Here is a 16,604-nt window from a genome sequence, read left to right as displayed (position 1 = left end):
GTTGTGGTGCTCCTCCCGACTATTTTCCCTGTGCCGTTCTCCCCTCTCGGTCGTGCCTTCCCTTCTCTATTCTCGGTGCGTCCCCTACAGTTGACATCCTTTCCTCCACACGGTTTGATTTGAGCCGGTGTAGCGTCATATGTGCGATCTACTTGGCTTTTTTAGCTACTTCCTGCGCCTAGTTTGTGACTTTTCCGAGCCGAGTCATCTGTGGTGCGTGAAAATTGATATATTTTAGACGGACTAGTATTGTAGGGGAGTAAGTTATGTGGAGAGTGAGATGGTGCGGTGAATTCTTTATCCCCCCCCCCCCTCTTCCTTTTTTTCCTCTTGTTGTGGCGAAATTACATTAACTGGTTTTTTTAGGGGTAATTATATTAACTAGTTTTTTAGGGGTAATTATATTAACTAGTTTTTTTAGGCAAAATTACATTAACTAGTGGATATTTAGAATATCGGATCTGACTGCAAATTTCCTTTTCTTTTGAGGGGCGACTGCAAATTTCCTGGCAGAAGTCCTCCCGTCGGACGGAGGAGCCGAAATGGATGGGCCAATTTTGAACACAGTAGGCCCACTTCCACCTCGTAGCCGGGCTCAGTCACGTCAGTCAATTGCTGTGGCCTTGTAGGATTCTCTTCCACCTGGTCTTCGCACCTGAGACGGGTGAGATGCGGAGGCCGTCGGCTTCGTCGCCTCCGGCGAGGGGCCCGGCGTTGGCCGCCGCAGCCGCTGTCGTGCTCCTCCCGGCTATTTTCCCCGCGCTGTTCTCCCCGCTCGGCCGCGCCTTCCCTTCCCTATTCTCGGTGCGTCCCCTATAGTCGCCGTCCTCCCCTCCAGTCGATTCGATTTGAGCCGGTGTATCGTCATATTGGCGATCTTCTGCTTTTCTAGATGCTTCCTACGCTTCTTCTTGCTAGTTTGCCACTTTGCCGAGTCCGATTGTCTTGGGTGCGCGAAAATTGGATATAATCTAGACGGATTGGCACTGTTGGGGGAGGAATGTATGTGGAAGGTGAAATGATGTGGCGAATTCATGACTCTCTGTCCTGTTGAATTGGAAGTGCGAAATTACATTTGTTTATTTGGCATATGTATGTCGATGCGGAGGTACCTGTAAATAAGCAAAGTGTGCAACCTGTAAATAAGCAAAGTGTGCAAGATCTGGATTCTTCTGATGGATAGCATCATGCCAGTTGCATAGAATATTTTGGTTTGGACAGTGGTCTACAATATTTGATTACTAGATTTTATATGCATTTTGTGGCAGTGTGGGACTGTACTCAGCTACCATGAGTCCATGACAGTATTGGGAATAACATATGTACTGGATTAGTACTATGGCTATGAAGATAGATTGGCAACTCAAGTGGACCTTAGTAAATATTTCTGCAAACTGCGATATTATATTTTTAAGATTAATCATGTGGACAATGTGTATGACTATGTATTGCAGGAGTGGAATGCCCCTAAGCCAATGCACGAGTCTCTTTTGAATGAGTCTTTGCGATGGACAATAGTGAGTATTCAGAACTCAGATGAAAAATGGAAGTAGTTATGTTGAAGTCTAACTTGCTTTCTGTACAGCCAGATGAACAAAAGAGAGATCTCTGGACACCCTTGCCTGATCAGGGGTGGAAACCATGCATAAGGTCATCGATTACTCGTGGTAACACTCTGAGATAACATGGTTATGTAATGATATGCCTCCTGCTGCGACAGATCACTAAGCATTTGGTTATATAAAGTGTAGGGTTACCTTCGGAACCTAGTGGGTACATACAAGTATTTCTTGATGGTGGCCTGAACCAGCAAAGAATGGGGGTAACACACTTTTTATGTACCAGATTCATGATGTTAGATTTAAGACAGCTTGCTTGGTTGAGATTTTATACCATCTGGCTCTTTCTTTTTGTTCTCTAGATATGTGATGCTGTTGCGGTTGCTAAGATTCTGAATGCTACTCTTGTGATTCCACATCTTGAAGTAAACCCTGTTTGGAAAGACTCAAGGTGCTTTTGAAGTTTCAGAGTACTACTGTATCTTTTTAGTTTTTATATTCTCCTGTTAAATTGGAAGTGAAAGTTTTAGTTGTGCTGCAGCTCATTCGGAGATATTTTCAATGTGGATCACTTTATCAACACCCTAAAAGGCGAGGTTTCAATAGTGAGAAGTCCACCAAAAGAATATTCGTGGAGCAAAAGAGAGTTCTATGGCACAGGAATACGTGCTACAAGAATAAAAACTGCACCTGTTCATGCCTCAGCTAATTGGTATATAGAGAATGTCAGTCCTATCCTGCAAAGGTTTGTGATTTCTTTGGTCATATAGTCACTTCTCTAGACCCCTTGAGTAAGTGAAGATCTGCAGTACCCTTTGTACTGACACATGTTGCAAATATAAGATGTTCTAACTTTTTTCTGAATCGGATGTATGTTGACACGTTTTAGTGTGTTTGTTTACTCATTTCAGTCCGTATGTAGTCCATATTAAAATATTCAAAACATCTTGTATTTGTGAACAGTGGTGGTATTTGACATATATTGCATGGCATAATAATGCTAAGAAACTGCAGTTCATGTTTAGCCCAGGTTGATGGCCACTGAACAGGCTTTGTAGCATTAACATTATAATTTGTGGTCTAACTTCAATAGTTGGTTACTTTGTGAGGGGAATACTTCACCAAGAATCTCATGTACGTGTTGTTTCCCTTGTCAGCTATGGCATTGCAGCCATTGCCCCCTTTTCTCACCGCCTTGCATTTGATGATTTGCCTGTGGACATTCAACGCCTGCGCTGTAAAGTTAACTTTGAAGCCCTGGTTTTTGTGCCTTACATTACCTCATTGGGGAGGACCCTTGAGAAGCGCTTGAGATCTCCAGTCCAGGGGCATTCCACTGAATTTGCCCAACAAGTTGTAGAAGAAAACACAGATCAGGATGGAAACTACGCAGTTTTACATCTCCGCTTCGATAAGGTAAATGGAAGGGCTTCTGCAATATTTGGAAGTCGTATGTATATATTTTTTTTGTTCTCTTCGGGGAATTGCCACTCTGAAACATCTCAAGCTGACCTCCATTTTCAGGATATGGCTGCGCATTCTGCCTGTGACTTTGGCGGTGGTAGAGCTGAAAAATTAGCTCTGGCTAAGTACAGGCAAGTTATCTGGCAAGGGAGGGTATTAAATTCACAGTTAAGTGATGAGGAGCTTCGCAACACAGGACGCTGCCCGTTGACTCCAGAAGAGATTGGGTTGATACTAGTAGCGCTTGGCTTTGACAGCACAACTCGATTTTATCTTGCCTCTCACAAGGTTTGACTCCCTGCGCTCGCTTATTCTCCTTAGTGGAAGTAGAAAGGTCTAACATACATCACCTATTAAGGTATATGGAGGGGAAGCTAGGATCTCTAGCTTGCGCAAACTTTTCCCGCTGATGGAAGACAAGAGGAGCCTTGCATCGGCAGATGAACTTGCTAATGTTGAAGGGAAGGCTTCTGTGCTAGCAGCTCTTGACTACCATATCAGCATGCACAGCGATGTTTTCATCTCTGCTTCTCCTGGCAATATGCATAATGCACTGGTAAATCCTGTTGGCCTCTGCTGTATTCGCGAGATTTCTCCTCTTTCTTTATTGGTCCTAACTAGATTATGGTTGATTTAGCTGGCCCACCGGGCCTACAGGAATTTGAAGACGATAAGGCCGAACATGACATTGCTTGGCCACATATTTGTGAACAAGAGCATGGAGTGGTCAGAGTTTCAGCAGGCTGTACAGGCAGGCCACAAAGGTAGATACGGGCAGATCCGGCTGAGGAAGCCGAAGCAATCTATCTATACTTATCCTGCCCCAGATTGTATGTGCCAAGGGTAGATTGCCGAGTTTTCTGCTGAGTTACTCGTTGTTGCTAATTAGGATAAACTCATGTGGATATACATATATTAGTTCTGAATTTTGTTGAATCAGTTGGCCGCCTCTTCCAATAGGATCTTAATTCTTAACCAATTTTTACGCACTGTACGTTGAGCCTTGAAGGACTCTAATCTTGTGCTGTTGCACATTCCATACAACGAAATTGTAGTTTTGGGACTGATGTTGTGTATCTGTGACTTCATATACTGGTTCCTTTTTCTTCTTCTTTGATTCTGCTGTTCTACATCTGCGAGCCCGGTGTTGTATGAAGTTCTGCTTTGATTTACTATTGGTATCATCACATCGAATTCAGGACTAGTGCTTCAAACTATATTTTGCCTTGTTTAAAATAACACGGGTGATATCACAGTTAATTCGAGACTAATGCTTCAAACTAGTAGTATGTTTTGCCATGTTTAGAATAACACGCATGGGTGATATTACAAGTACAGCCTCCATCGGAAGCCATGGGCGAATCCACAAGAAGAAAGTTTCACCACCGGAGCTTTAAGATTACAACACATTTTTGCACTGTCCACCTACTCCTCCACACTTTGTACATCCTCAGTACCCCAAAATAACAATTCAGACCACCTGAAACCTCCCCGGTCGGTGAAATCGACGGATTTACTGGCCGGAGATGGTCTGGATGATGGTGGTGTGCCATGGGTCGGCCAGGTGCTGCTGCAGGTTCTCGAACGGGCCCTTGCCGGTCACGTTGTGCTGCACCAGGAACCCCAGGAACGCCAGCATCGCCAGTCTACCTGAATGAATGAATGAAAAAAAAATCCAAAAATTAACAAGAGCCGTCCGATTAGGAACCGAGGGTCCAGAAGAGACGATGGATCATGAAATAGAAGCCAGCCATCTAGCTGGATATTTGAAAAAAGAAGAAGAAGAAGAGAGACTATGGAGGTACCGTTGGCGAGCTCCTTCTCCTTGTTCTCGAGGGTGGGGGCGAAGTTGAGGGGGTTGAAGACGCTGCCGGGGTAGCCGCACTCGTGGGGCGGGAGGCTGTAGCTCTTGAAGATGGGGTCCTGGTTGACGGAGCCCGGGTTCTTGATGTCCTGCCACCGCCGGATCTCGACGTAGTGGAAGAGGATGAACTCGATGACGAACAGCGTGGAGGAGGAGGCGAAGTAGGTCTCCTTGCCGGCGTCGTACCACTCGGGCGCGTTCAGGAGCCCCGCCTTGGTCAGCACCTCCGGGATCAGCATCCCCGCCACCCCCAGCATCGCCCACCGCCCGTTCACCAGCTCCGCCTGCACGAACCACCGCAGGTCCTCCGGGTCCTCCGCCAGCGCCAGCGGGTCGAAACCATTGTCACCCGCCAAGCTGAACGATCCATCCAACAAAGAGTATTAGCATACAAGTATGTGCGCTGCATCTTGCATGAAGCGCATCATGTGTTATTGTTATGTTCCCACCTGCCGTCGAGGTAGGCAGGGGAGGGGAGGCCGGGGAGCCACGACCCCTTGGCCTGGACGGCGACGTCGCGGCGTGTGGACTTGGCGAGGCCGACGCGGCCGGAGTCGCCCAGGAACCGGGGGCTCGACGCTGACGCCGCTGGCCGGAGAGCGGCCACGGGAGCGCGGGCACTGACTGACGACATCTTGTCTAGAGAGCAGGTACGGCGCACCGCGGCAGGAGAGTGAGAGTGCGTCGGTGTGTGTGGTGGTTCTGCCTCTCCTCACCTGCGCTTGGCCCTTTGTATTGAGCTGCGCTTCGGTGATTTGTGGGTGTGGTCAGCTGGGGCCCGGAGGTCCAGATGGACGGCGTACGTTGGCGCCACTGCGTCGACCGACGGCTGCGATTCGCTTGCGTTAGGAGACTGGATAGATGGACCAGTGGGAGACCGGGAGGCGTATGTGCGTTATCTGGATCATGGATAATGCGGAATCAAAAGGAGGATCGCTATTGGTCGGGGAAACGCACGTTCGGTTTACCTGGCTGCCACGTCGATCGGCCGATCCGACATGATGTACAACTGTACATGGTGCCATGCCGGGTTGGTCTGTTTGCTTGAACTTTCAACCTCTTCCACACGAAACAGGGGAAAAAAATCCTATGAGACAGGAAAAAAAAATCTTATGAGACTGGTTCCTGAACAAAACACAAACGGCCGAAGCGATGCAAGGTGATGGAAAGAACCCCATACAAGCCAGTCACGGCGAGGACGCCATCAACCCGCAGCTAGCCAAATAAGAAAATAGGCGTCGCCACACTAACATGAGGCGACCTAGACTACCGAACCAAAACGGCACCGCCTAGGGAAACCACGGGACACCGATGCACCGAACACACCAAGGTATCGTAAGCGCATGTCCTCTCGCTCCGGATCGTGGAGTTTCGATCCAGCCAATGCGATAGTGAGGACCGAGGACTGACTGCGAGGATACGTGTAAATGAGAGAACACCAACGAATCCACTCCACCCAAAACCGAAGAAGCTTCATGCCAGGATCAAAGCAAGCATGAAGGCGCCAACGCGCTGTAACCAGATGATACCTGAGTTCCCTGACAATGCACCCAAGAGGGTAATGACGCGGAGCGCCACTGCCACCGATCCCGAAACGACGGGCTAGGGTTCTCACCAGGAACCCTTGAAACGGGGAAGAGATACATAATGACGCCCCCAAGAGGCAAGTGACACCCGCAGACATCACTATGGTCGCATGGTCGGCACCGAAGTGCGGAGCTTTCGCTCGGATCCTCGCCATAGCCACCTAAGGTACCAAATGGACCAGCACGAGACCTCCAGATCCGGACCACGGAGCCACCACCAGATGAGCCAGGACGACGCCAGGACTACCCACCACCGCCCCCTTCCTACCCACATAGCCAATAGGAGGGGCCGTCATGCTAACACGCAACTCACCGTAGAGCCACGCGCAAAATCTCACCATGTAGGACTGTCGCCCCGACTTCCAGAAGAGTCATACCACCATCCGGATCGAGCCCTGTCACACCTACCCGGAGTGCGAACTTCGACTTGCCTCGGGCCCCGTACAGATCCACCCGAGCGCGAACCCTGACTCACAGCCATGCTGTCGGCCTAGAGCCAGGAGAAGGAGGATCGTTCCACCACCCAGCACCGCCTGCAAGGGCACAACACCCAGTTCCGAGCGTCGCCGCCCCCACTGACCCGCACCACCCACGCTCCTGGAAGAGGCACCCACAGCCGCAGACACCACCTCACAGCCCCACCAAAGCACGCCCCCACGCTAGGCCACCACCCGCAACTGGAACCACTGGCGACGGCCGACCTACGCTACCTCAGGCCACGCCGCCCGTGTACACCCGGCCAGAGGAGCCGCCCTCTCCAGATCTAAATCGGGGAGTCCACCACCGACAACCGCGCAGGCACGTGATACGTCTCCAACGTATCTATAATGCATGAAGTATTCATGCCATGTTTACAACAATTTTATATGGTTTTGGTATGATTCGATTAGAACTAACCCTGACTGACGTTGTTTTCAGCAGAACTACAGTGGTGTCATTTTTTGTGCAGAAATAAAAGTTCTCAGAATGGGCTAAAAATTTACGGTGATTTTTTTATGGACCAAAAGAGACTCCCGAAGCACCGGAGCTGGGCCAGGAGGTGGACGAGATGGCCACAAGCCGCCAGGGCGTGCCCCTACGGCTTGTGGGCCCTCGGGCACCCCCTTGACGTGAGACCATCGCCAAAAATTCTCATAAATACAGAAACCTCCGTAAATAACCCTAGACGAGAAGTTCCGCCGCCGCAAGCCTCTGTACCTACGAAAAATCAATCTAGGCCCTCTCCGGCACCCTGCCGGAGGGGGGCATCATCACCGGAGGCCATGGAGGAGGAAGCCGGAGGGGGCCATCATCACCATGGAGCGCATGGACCAGAGGGAGAACCTCTCCCCATCTAGGGGGGATGCCATGGGGGAGGAAGCACAAGGGGGAGACTCCCGGTGGCGTCGGCGTGCCGCCGGGGGAACCATCGCTGTAGTGATCGTATTCATCAGCATCACCTTCTTCATCACCTTCCTCATCTCTTTTAAGCGGTCCATTCTTCCGCACCCCGCTGTAATCCCCTACTTGACCATGGTGCTTTATGCCACATTATGATCCAATGACGTGTTGCCATCCTATGATGTTTTGAGTATATTTGTTTTGTCTTCTGGGTTGATTGATGATCTAGATTGGTCTGAGTTGTATGTTTTATAATGGTGCTGTCCTATGGTGCCCTCCGTGCCGCGCACACGTGAGGGGTCCCCGCTGTAGGGTTTGCAATATGTTCATGATTCACTTATGGTGGGTTGCTAGAGTGACAGAAGCTTAAACCCGAGTAAGAGGGTTGTTTGCGTATGGGAGTAAAGAGGACTTGATACTTTAATGCTATGGTTGGGTTTTACCTTAATGATCTTTAATAGTTGCGGATGGACTTGATACTTTAATGCTATGGTTGGGTTTTACCTTAATGATCTTTAGTAGTTACGGATGCTTGCTAGAGTTCCAATCATAAGTGCATATGATCCAAGTAGATAAAGTATGTTAGCTTATGTCTCTCCCTCATATAAAATTGCAATAATGATTACCGATCTTGTTAACAATTGCCTAGGACAATTCTGCACACCGACCCATTATTATTCCACACTCGCTATTTATAATATATTATAATATATTCTAACTTTATGTTAACATCACCCATTTTTATATTCCAGTTCTCTGATATCATGCAAAACTATCCTCTTCATACCCACAACGTAGTTTTATTTCTCGTTTCTAGATGGAAGCAAACGTTCGGTGTACGTAGAGTCGTATCAGTGGCAGATAGGACTTGAGAGAATATTGATCTTACCTTTAGCTCCTTATGGGTTCGACACTCCATACTTATCATTTCCACCTTTGGAAATTGCTACGATGATTCCTTGCACTTGGGGATTATCAAGCTCTTTTCTGGCGCCGTTGCTGGGGAGCAATAGCGTGGGGTTGATATTCTCATGTGTGCTTGTTTGCTTTCTTCACTAAGTAGATTTTGTTTTCCCTTTTGTTTTTGTTTTCTTTAGTTGTGGGTGAAACAAACAAAAAAAATAGAAGAATTCAAAATACAAAAAATTACTTGCCTCTTATGCCTAAAAACTTTTTCAAAAAGAGAAGTGATTGGAAGCTTATGAATAGGAGAAGTGAGGGTCGACCTTGAACACTTGTGTCCGTGCTCATGGAAACATGTAGATTTTTTCATGGAAGTTTCTCAAAAATAATTATCCCCTTGTATATATCCATTGTATTATAAAAATAATTTGCTAAGATTTGACTTTAGGTTGATTAGATTGCTTGTTTGCTATGTGCGGTGCAAAAACAGAAATTTTGGCTGCAGTGCGTGAATTTAATTTTTTTACTAGAATGTCAAAGTTTCTAAAATTTTTACACAGTACTGCTATGCAAATTGTTTTTTTCCTAATTTTTCATAATTTCTAGAGTTACGTAAGTATGGTCAATGTTCAGATTGCTACAGAATGTCCTGTTTTTGACAGATTCTATTTTCTATGTGTTGTTCGCTTATTTTGATGAATCAATGGGTTGTATCGAGGGGTATGAACCATGGTGAAGTTGGAATACAGTAGATATAATGCTAATATGAAATTGGAATGAGTTTACAACAGTACCTAAAGGTAGTGATTTGCTTTATCATTGCTTAGCTAAAAAGCTTTAAATAAAAGTTCTTGTGTAGATACAACCTAATATTTACCCTTACTGTTTTTGTGTGTTCACATGGTTAAGCTACTGTAGTAATCATGTTTTATAGTTTTTGTTTCAATAAAGTGCCAAGTAAAGCCTTTGGGATAGTATGGATGATAAGTGACTTGATTCTGTGCGAAAACAGAAACTTTTGTGCTCACTCCAGGAATTTCTATAATTCGCCGGAACGTGCTTTTGATCTGAAATTTTTACACATGATTGATATACAAATTTCCTACATTTTCCTATTTTTCAGAATTTTTGGAGTATCACAAGTATGGTCATTTGTCAGATCATTACAGACTGTTCTGTTTTTGATAGATTCTGTTTTTAATGCATAGTTTGCTTGTTTTATAGTTTCTATGACTTATATTGCTTAATATAAATTGTGGAAATTTTAGAGTACAGTATACATTATGTGTAAAAAATTATGAAACTTGTCTTTGATAGTACCCAAGTGAAAGATTTGTTTTACTATACTAACCCATCTCACAAAGTTCCGTTGAGTTTTATGCGATTGAAGTTTTCAAGCTTTGGGTGAGATGTCAATATGAGGAGAATAAGGAGTGGAAAGACCCTAAGCTTGGGGATGCCCAAGGCACCCAAAGGTAATGTTCAAGGAAGACTCAAGTGCCTAAGCTTGGGGATGCCCCGGAAGGCATTCCCTCTTTCGTCTTCAAAACTATCGGTATACCTTACTTGAAGCTATATTTTTATTCGTCACATGAATGTGTTTTGCTTGGAGCGTATTTTCATTTTACTAGTTGTTTGAATAAAATCATTGGATCTGAAATCTTGAATGAGAGAGAATCATCACATGGCCATTTTAACTATTTGACTATTCATTGATCTTCACTTATATCTTTTTGGAGTAGTTTTGTCATTTACTCTCGTGCTTCACTTATATCCTATGAGTAAATGGTTGAATGAATTGAATATCATAAATCTGAAATTATATACGTTTCATATGCTTATCCCATGGGGAGTAATGACTTCACATATAAGTATAGGTGGTAAAATTTATTGAAAGTTAGCAAACACAACATTGGTCACTTGAACAATTCATGAAAGAACATTGAAGGAAGAGAGATTTCACATATAAATATACTATCTCGGAAATCTTCTATGATTGTGAGCCCCATTAATTATTTTCAAACTTGAGCAAATTAGTTGAAGTTGGACAAGGAAGACAATGTAATGAGTTATGTTCGGGTATATTTATATAAAATTTATATTGTTATGGATCCTCCAACATGTGGTGCTTGCTTAGGATCTTTTGCTAGCCAAAAATTCATACTAAGTAGAGATACTACTTGTGCATCCAGAAATCCTTAAACCCAGTTTCTTGCCATGAGTATCCACCATATCTACCTATGGATTGAATAAGATCCTTCAAGTAAGTTTTCATCGGTGCAAAAAGCAATAAAAATTGCTCCTAAATATGTATGATCTTTATTGGAAGGGAAAATAATTGTTGTACGAACTTGTGATGGTAAAGAAATAAAAGCAACGGACTGGATAATAAGGGTTCCTATCACAAAGGGCAATACAACATGACGTTCCTTTTCATTAAGGGTTTGCACATCCAAAAATAAAAAGTGCATGACAATCTCTGCTTCCCTTTGCGAAGGGCCAATCTTTTACTTTCATGTATTTATTTTTATGCAAGAGTCAATAGTATTCCTTCTTATTTCAACCTCAATTATCCATTAGTTGGCAAGCATCATGTGGTGGGGAATCATATTTGGCCATTCAAATATATTTGATCATGAACTATTATTGTTGACAATTATCTATATGATAAATAAGTTGAGAGGCAAAACATTAAGCCCCTTTATTTCTCTGTGTTCGACGGATGCTATTTGTTCTAAAATTATGCTTTGAGTGTTAGCAATCATGGAAGACTATACGATAGTTGAGTATGTGAAATTTGCTAAATCAAAGCTCTTACATAGACCCTTCCTGAAAATAAGATGAATTGCAATTGTTTGGTGACTCAGAACATAGTTTGTTAGTTTTCAAGAAACTTTATGGTCTATACTTTAACATGTGAATTGCTTGTTACTTGATCATGAGAAGTTTTATGAGATGAGCTACTGTTTATGATATATAATGATGCTAGAAAAGGTGTTTGGAACTATCATTGATCAAATTTATGCACTATGCTAGCATTCACACTTCATAAATTATTTCTTTTATAATTTACCTACTCGAGGACGAGCAGGAATTAAGCTTGGGGATGTTGATACATCTCCAACGTATCTATAATTTATGAAGTATTCATGCCATGTTTACAACAATTTTATATGGCTTTGGTATGATTTGATTAGAACTAACCCGGACTCACGCTGTTTTCAGCACAACTACGGTGGTGTCATTTTTTGTGCAGAAATAAAAGTTCTCGGAATGGGCTGAAAATTTACGGTGATTTTTATGGACCAAAAGAGACCCCTGAAGCACTGGAGCTGGGCCAGGAGGTGGATGTCGGTGTCAAAACCGGCAGATCTCGGGTAGGGGGTCCCAAGCTATGTGTCATGGATCCATGGGTAACAGGAGACAGGGGACACGGTGTTTACCCAGGTTCGGGCCCTCTCTAGCGAGGTAATACCCTACTTCCTGCTTGATTGATCTTGATGAATATAGGGTTACAAGAGTTGATCTACCTCGAGATCATATGTTGTGGTCTAAGACCTAAAGGTGTGATGAGTAATGTCATAATAATCTATCGACTAGCTTGGCCTTGGCTTATATAGTGCACCAGAGGCCTAGGATAACAAGAGTCCTAGCCGAATACGATGGTGGAGAGGAGTCCTTGTCTTGATCACCAAGTCTTGTGGAATACTCCTTGTATGCGGCATGGGCTGCCCGAAGTGGCCCATGAGTGAACCGCCATGGGGGTCCTCGGCCCGATCCACCTAGTCGGGAGACGATGTGTTGAGTACCCCCTAGTCCAGGACACCGTCAGTAGCCCCCTGAACCGGTCTTCAAGTTGGGGACGCTCCTCGATCCTTCCGAACTGTTCTTCATCTTCGGTCGTCGGTCTTGAAAACTGGTTATCTTCTCACCTTCTTGAGGATCGCTGAAGTAAATTCGAAGAGTTTACACGTCGGGTATCCAAGGAGCCCCTTTAAGTTATCGGCCTTTATCAAAGCCTTGTTATTTTTAGGCCACACCTCGGGTTTGAAGTTGTTCCCGGGCGGCAGTGTCCTCTTGCGTACGAGCTCCAACGCCGGACTACATTCGATGTATCTTTTGCAGCCGAGCACCAACGCCGAACTGCATCCGAGCTCCAGCGCCGGACTGTATCCGGGCTCCAACGCCGGACTATGTCCAAGCTCCAACGCCTGACTGTATTCGAGGTGTCATAGATCACCTTGGATCAAAAAAAGTTGAAGGAGTTTAGCCGAGCTCAATGCCGGAAATGCCCTCTATGGAGCTAGCCACTGGCGCCCGAGCTTTATGCCGGACTGCTTCCGAGGTGGTGCACCACCCCGACTGCGGGCCAATTTTTCGTCAATATTTTTGATTGGTGCAATTTATTCTCTGCTGAGATATATAGCCAATAGCCCTCAAGGTTTGTATCAGTCAAAAACCCGAGATGCACCCGAAGGATGACATAAGACCGCTGATCCCAGTAGCCCCTGAGACTCAGGTTGATTCGCAAAATCGGCCTGAGGATCAACTCCTAGCTCGGCAGAATACTTCGGGACACAAAAAGCGGTGTGCAAAGTCCTCGAGACTCAGGTTGGGTGCGGCCGACCAACCTGAGGATCATAATCTCTTCGAAAACTATATTGCACTTAAATTTTCTGCATTGGATTGCCAATGCAGTAGCCCCCGAGACACTGGTCGGGTGGCAACACCGGATCAGGGGATCGATGTGCCCCTTTAATATTTATAAATAATGAGCGTGAAGCCCAGTAGCCCCCGAGCCTTAATGTGGGTACAGGTGGCCGAATTAAGGATCGATATCCGGAGTAAAATCACAAATTATGTGTAAGATTATATGTATCCAAGTAATTGACATCATTAATGCTCGGATCCGCATTGTCCAAAACTTTGTTGACCGACCATCGGCTTCGACCTCCTCGGCCAGTAGCTGGGGAGTGTTTGTCCTACTTTATTAAGCCTTTATAAGGGCAAAGGTTTACGGCAAACAAGGCAATCCGGTCATACGGTTTTAAAAACAAAGGTATGCGGAGAGATATGTTGTATTACTTTTTAATGTAAGAAACATCTTCCAAAGAAAATAGTCCCGCTATTGGTTCCTTTCTTTGGGTTGTCATGCTTATCATGATCATGAAACCTCACCTCCGATCAATGTGGGAGGAAAATATTGAGGATTTAGGTCGGGGAAAGTTCCCGAACTCTATGGTATTAATGACCAAAATTTTCACTTTCGTCGTTGCCGACCAATGTGATCCTTTAAGATTGCTAGCTTTCGGCTTCACCCAGTCTGAGGTACTAACTCGGATGACCCGGTAGTAACAATCACAGAGGTGCTCCCTTTACCGCCTAGCCGAACAATCGGGAACGTATGGGTAAGCACAGGAGCCAGGCTACCCAGCTTGACCAAAATCTTAAGTCAAATTGATGCATATTTATGGCTTTATAACGATGATTACGGAAGGCGGCCCTCGTATATTAAATACAAACACCGATGATATGTTTATTTTGACTCCGTTGCGACCATTTATCAGTTGAAAGTGGCCCATCGTCGGCTTCCACCCCCTTGTAGATGCTACATAGGGTGTTTCCGTAATAACAAAACAGCCCTTAGACGACGTCTCGGTGCCCAAAGGTGATTGCGTTAGCGGAAATGAGGTGATCAGATATGCGAGCTTTATAACTTTCACTTAGTCATAGGAGCTTTAAACTGGGGAAGCTAGCTATGAGCCCCCGGTTAGTGTTCGGCGACAGCCGAGGTCAAGCCGTAAACACTTCGGCCAATGTTATGAACGGCCCGTCATTAACATGGGGTGACCTCTATCGATCTTATAGTTTAACACAGTCATCGGATCGCTGACCAGTTTGCGCTTATTGTGACAGTCAGTTTTCGGCTTTCTCCACTGAGGTGCTTTAACCATGCTAGCTGGAAGCACAATCGCAGCGGTTCTCCCTTTGCACACCTAACCGAATAAAGCGGAACGTAGGAGGCAAGCACAGGAGCCGGGCAACCCAACTATTGACCGAAGTCACAATTCGAAACCGACGAATATATAGCAATATCCGAGAATGTTTTTGCCGAATCTCTAAAGGTGTCCGGCGGTGCACAACGAGACTTATGCTGGAAACACACAAATAGTTTTAAAAGTGCCATGGGCTTGGAAAACCAAAAACTTCAGTAAAAACTGGTCGTCCGAACTAGATGAAGTGTTCGGTGCCAATCCGAAAATTGGCCTTAGAAAAAAAATGTGCTTCTGTCGTGTTTTAACATGACACATCCCATCTCAAGACTTAAAGCGGGTCAGCCTACGGCTTCAATCTCCTATCTCGAAGGCGGAGAACTTCTCATTAGGCCAGTTTAGCAAACTAAACTCTAGCGGCTTTGAGAGAGAAATTAGGCTCCCCGACTATTGACCACACACTCGCGTCGAAAAAAGGAGTGATAGAAAAAGACTTTGCAACGACTAAGAAGAAGAACACTTATTATAAAATAGCTCATGCTAATTTAAGAGCCCCCAAGTGACTTGGGTAAAAGAATTTTATGTATAATGATTGTATGTACCGAAGTACTAATATCATATTTGTGTTCACCCGAACTTTAAACGCGTCTTAACCGACCATCAGCTTCTCCCTCTTCGGTCAAGGGCCGAAAAGTGTTATGTACTCCACCTGTCGAGAATATCGACGGTGTTTCCGATAACCAGGCAATCAGGCCATAAGGCTGTAACAGACAAAGCGCGCTCAGGGAACTTATGCTATATTACTGACGAAGTGTAAGAAGCATCTTCGAAGAAAATAGTACCCCCACCGACACCTTTCTTCGGTTGCTCATTGTTACTATGAGACTTGTGCAATAGATTTTTTGTACTCATGAGTTCCATTGTGTGCCGACCATGATTGAAAACAATAAGAGCGCTAGCTTTCGACTTCACCCAGTCTGAGGTCCGAGCTCAGATGACCCGATCGTGACAATCACAGAGGTGCTCCCTTTACTCCCTAGCTGAACAATCGGGAACGTAGGGGTAAACACAGGAGCAAGGCAACCCAGCTTGCGGAACACTTAAGTCAACATGGTGCATATTGTGGCGTAATACACGAACAAGGAACGAAGCCATACAAGTATAATCATATGCAAGAGGAACGACTTCATAAAGGAAGCCCCCAAGTAAACGGGGTATTTGAATTTGTGTGTCACAAACAAAGTTTTGACAAGGAAGTTTTTCACAAACAACTATTTGCCAAAAAAGTATAATGCTTGGTCGAACCGAACAAAATTTAGAACTGAAAGTTTTTGAGCATGGAAGCAACTTAGCTGGTTAATGTGCTCGGTGTTGATGACGCGGTCCGAGCTTGATGCGGGACAAGGTCCCAGTCCCCGAGCCGATCCCGAGGTGGCGGAGCGAAGAGCTCGGCACTCTGAAGTGGCGACGTAGCACGACCAATGTGGCGAGGTGGAACCCCGGGTCCGACTGAGGCGACGAAGCAGGCCGGCAGTGTGACGCCGAAGTCCCCGGCGTGGGTTAATGAAGTGATGACGAAGCCCCCCGTCCATCCGAGGTGACGTGGTATGTCAGTATGCCGAGGTGACAACACTGCCCGACCCGGATCATTTACCTGTGCACAAAAAATAGTGCAAACCGGAGATAATAGTAATAATAATAAATTAAAAAAATAGTTGCATAATTGATAATTTATGCAAAGTGAGTAATAAAAGAAATATGGCCCGTGTGTCGAACACTCGATGAGGTAGAGCTTTCTCAACGATGCCGAAGTCCCCAAGGCAACCGAACACGTCGGTATGGCAACACGACCAAC

At 45.3% G+C, this 16,604-nt stretch overlaps 2 protein-coding genes across 3 annotated transcripts; one reads left to right on the top strand and one right to left on the bottom strand.

The window, feature by feature from the left end:
• Positions 1–570: 570 nt before the first annotated feature.
• Positions 571–4,111, top strand: LOC123121682 (O-fucosyltransferase 39). 2 transcript variants are annotated; one of them, XM_044541697.1, is made up of 10 exons: positions 571–804; positions 1,455–1,517; positions 1,586–1,667; positions 1,752–1,822; positions 1,922–2,010; positions 2,101–2,304; positions 2,717–2,975; positions 3,084–3,311; positions 3,382–3,579; positions 3,661–4,111. In XM_044541697.1, exons 1-10 carry the CDS (start codon positions 670–672, stop codon positions 3,868–3,870), a joined length of 1,539 nt encoding a protein of 512 aa, XP_044397632.1. In that variant the 5' UTR covers positions 571–669; the 3' UTR covers positions 3,871–4,111. The 2 variants fall into 2 exon arrangements, with proteins under 2 accessions (XP_044397632.1, XP_044397633.1); XM_044541698.1 differs by having other exon boundaries at positions 589–804; positions 1,747–1,822.
• A 180-nt stretch (positions 4,112–4,291) lies between these two features.
• LOC123121683 (chlorophyll a-b binding protein 1B-20, chloroplastic) lies at positions 4,292–5,622 on the bottom strand. The gene is made up of 3 exons (XM_044541699.1): positions 5,337–5,622; positions 4,829–5,244; positions 4,292–4,673 (listed from the first exon to the last, which is right to left on the bottom strand). The coding sequence occupies exons 1-3, from the start codon at positions 5,519–5,521 to the stop codon at positions 4,537–4,539; spliced, it is 738 nt and encodes a 245-aa protein (XP_044397634.1). The 5' UTR covers positions 5,522–5,622; the 3' UTR covers positions 4,292–4,536.
• Positions 5,623–16,604: the final 10,982 nt, after the last annotated feature.

This window comes from Triticum aestivum, chromosome 5D (genome assembly GCF_018294505.1).
Source record: "Triticum aestivum cultivar Chinese Spring chromosome 5D, IWGSC CS RefSeq v2.1, whole genome shotgun sequence".
NCBI lineage: Eukaryota > Viridiplantae > Streptophyta > Magnoliopsida > Poales > Poaceae > Triticum > Triticum aestivum.
Note: the sequence above shows the minus strand (reverse complement) of the source record. Positions and strands in the feature narration are given on the sequence as shown.

What these genes read in the sequence shown, in the direction of transcription:
- LOC123121682 (XM_044541697.1), top strand. Translation starts at nt 670, where the DNA reads ATGCGGAGGCCGTCGGCTTCGTCGCCTCCGGCGAGGGGCCCGGCGTTG. An exon ending in TGAACCAGCAAAGAATGGGG is followed by an intron (nt 1,823 to 1,921) that starts GTAACACACTTT and finishes TTTGTTCTCTAG; the next exon opens with ATATGTGATGCTGTTGCGGT. An exon ending in TACATCTCCGCTTCGATAAG is followed by an intron (nt 2,976 to 3,083) that starts GTAAATGGAAGG and finishes CTCCATTTTCAG; the next exon opens with GATATGGCTGCGCATTCTGC.
- LOC123121683 (XM_044541699.1), bottom strand. Translation starts at nt 5,521, where the DNA reads ATGTCGTCAGTCAGTGCCCGCGCTCCCGTGGCCGCTCTCCGGCCAGCG. An exon ending in CCTGCCTACCTCGACGGCAG is followed by an intron (nt 5,245 to 5,336) that starts GTGGGAACATAA and finishes TGGATCGTTCAG; the next exon opens with CTTGGCGGGTGACAATGGTT. An exon ending in GGAGAAGGAGCTCGCCAACG is followed by an intron (nt 4,674 to 4,828) that starts GTACCTCCATAG and finishes TCATTCATTCAG; the next exon opens with GTAGACTGGCGATGCTGGCG.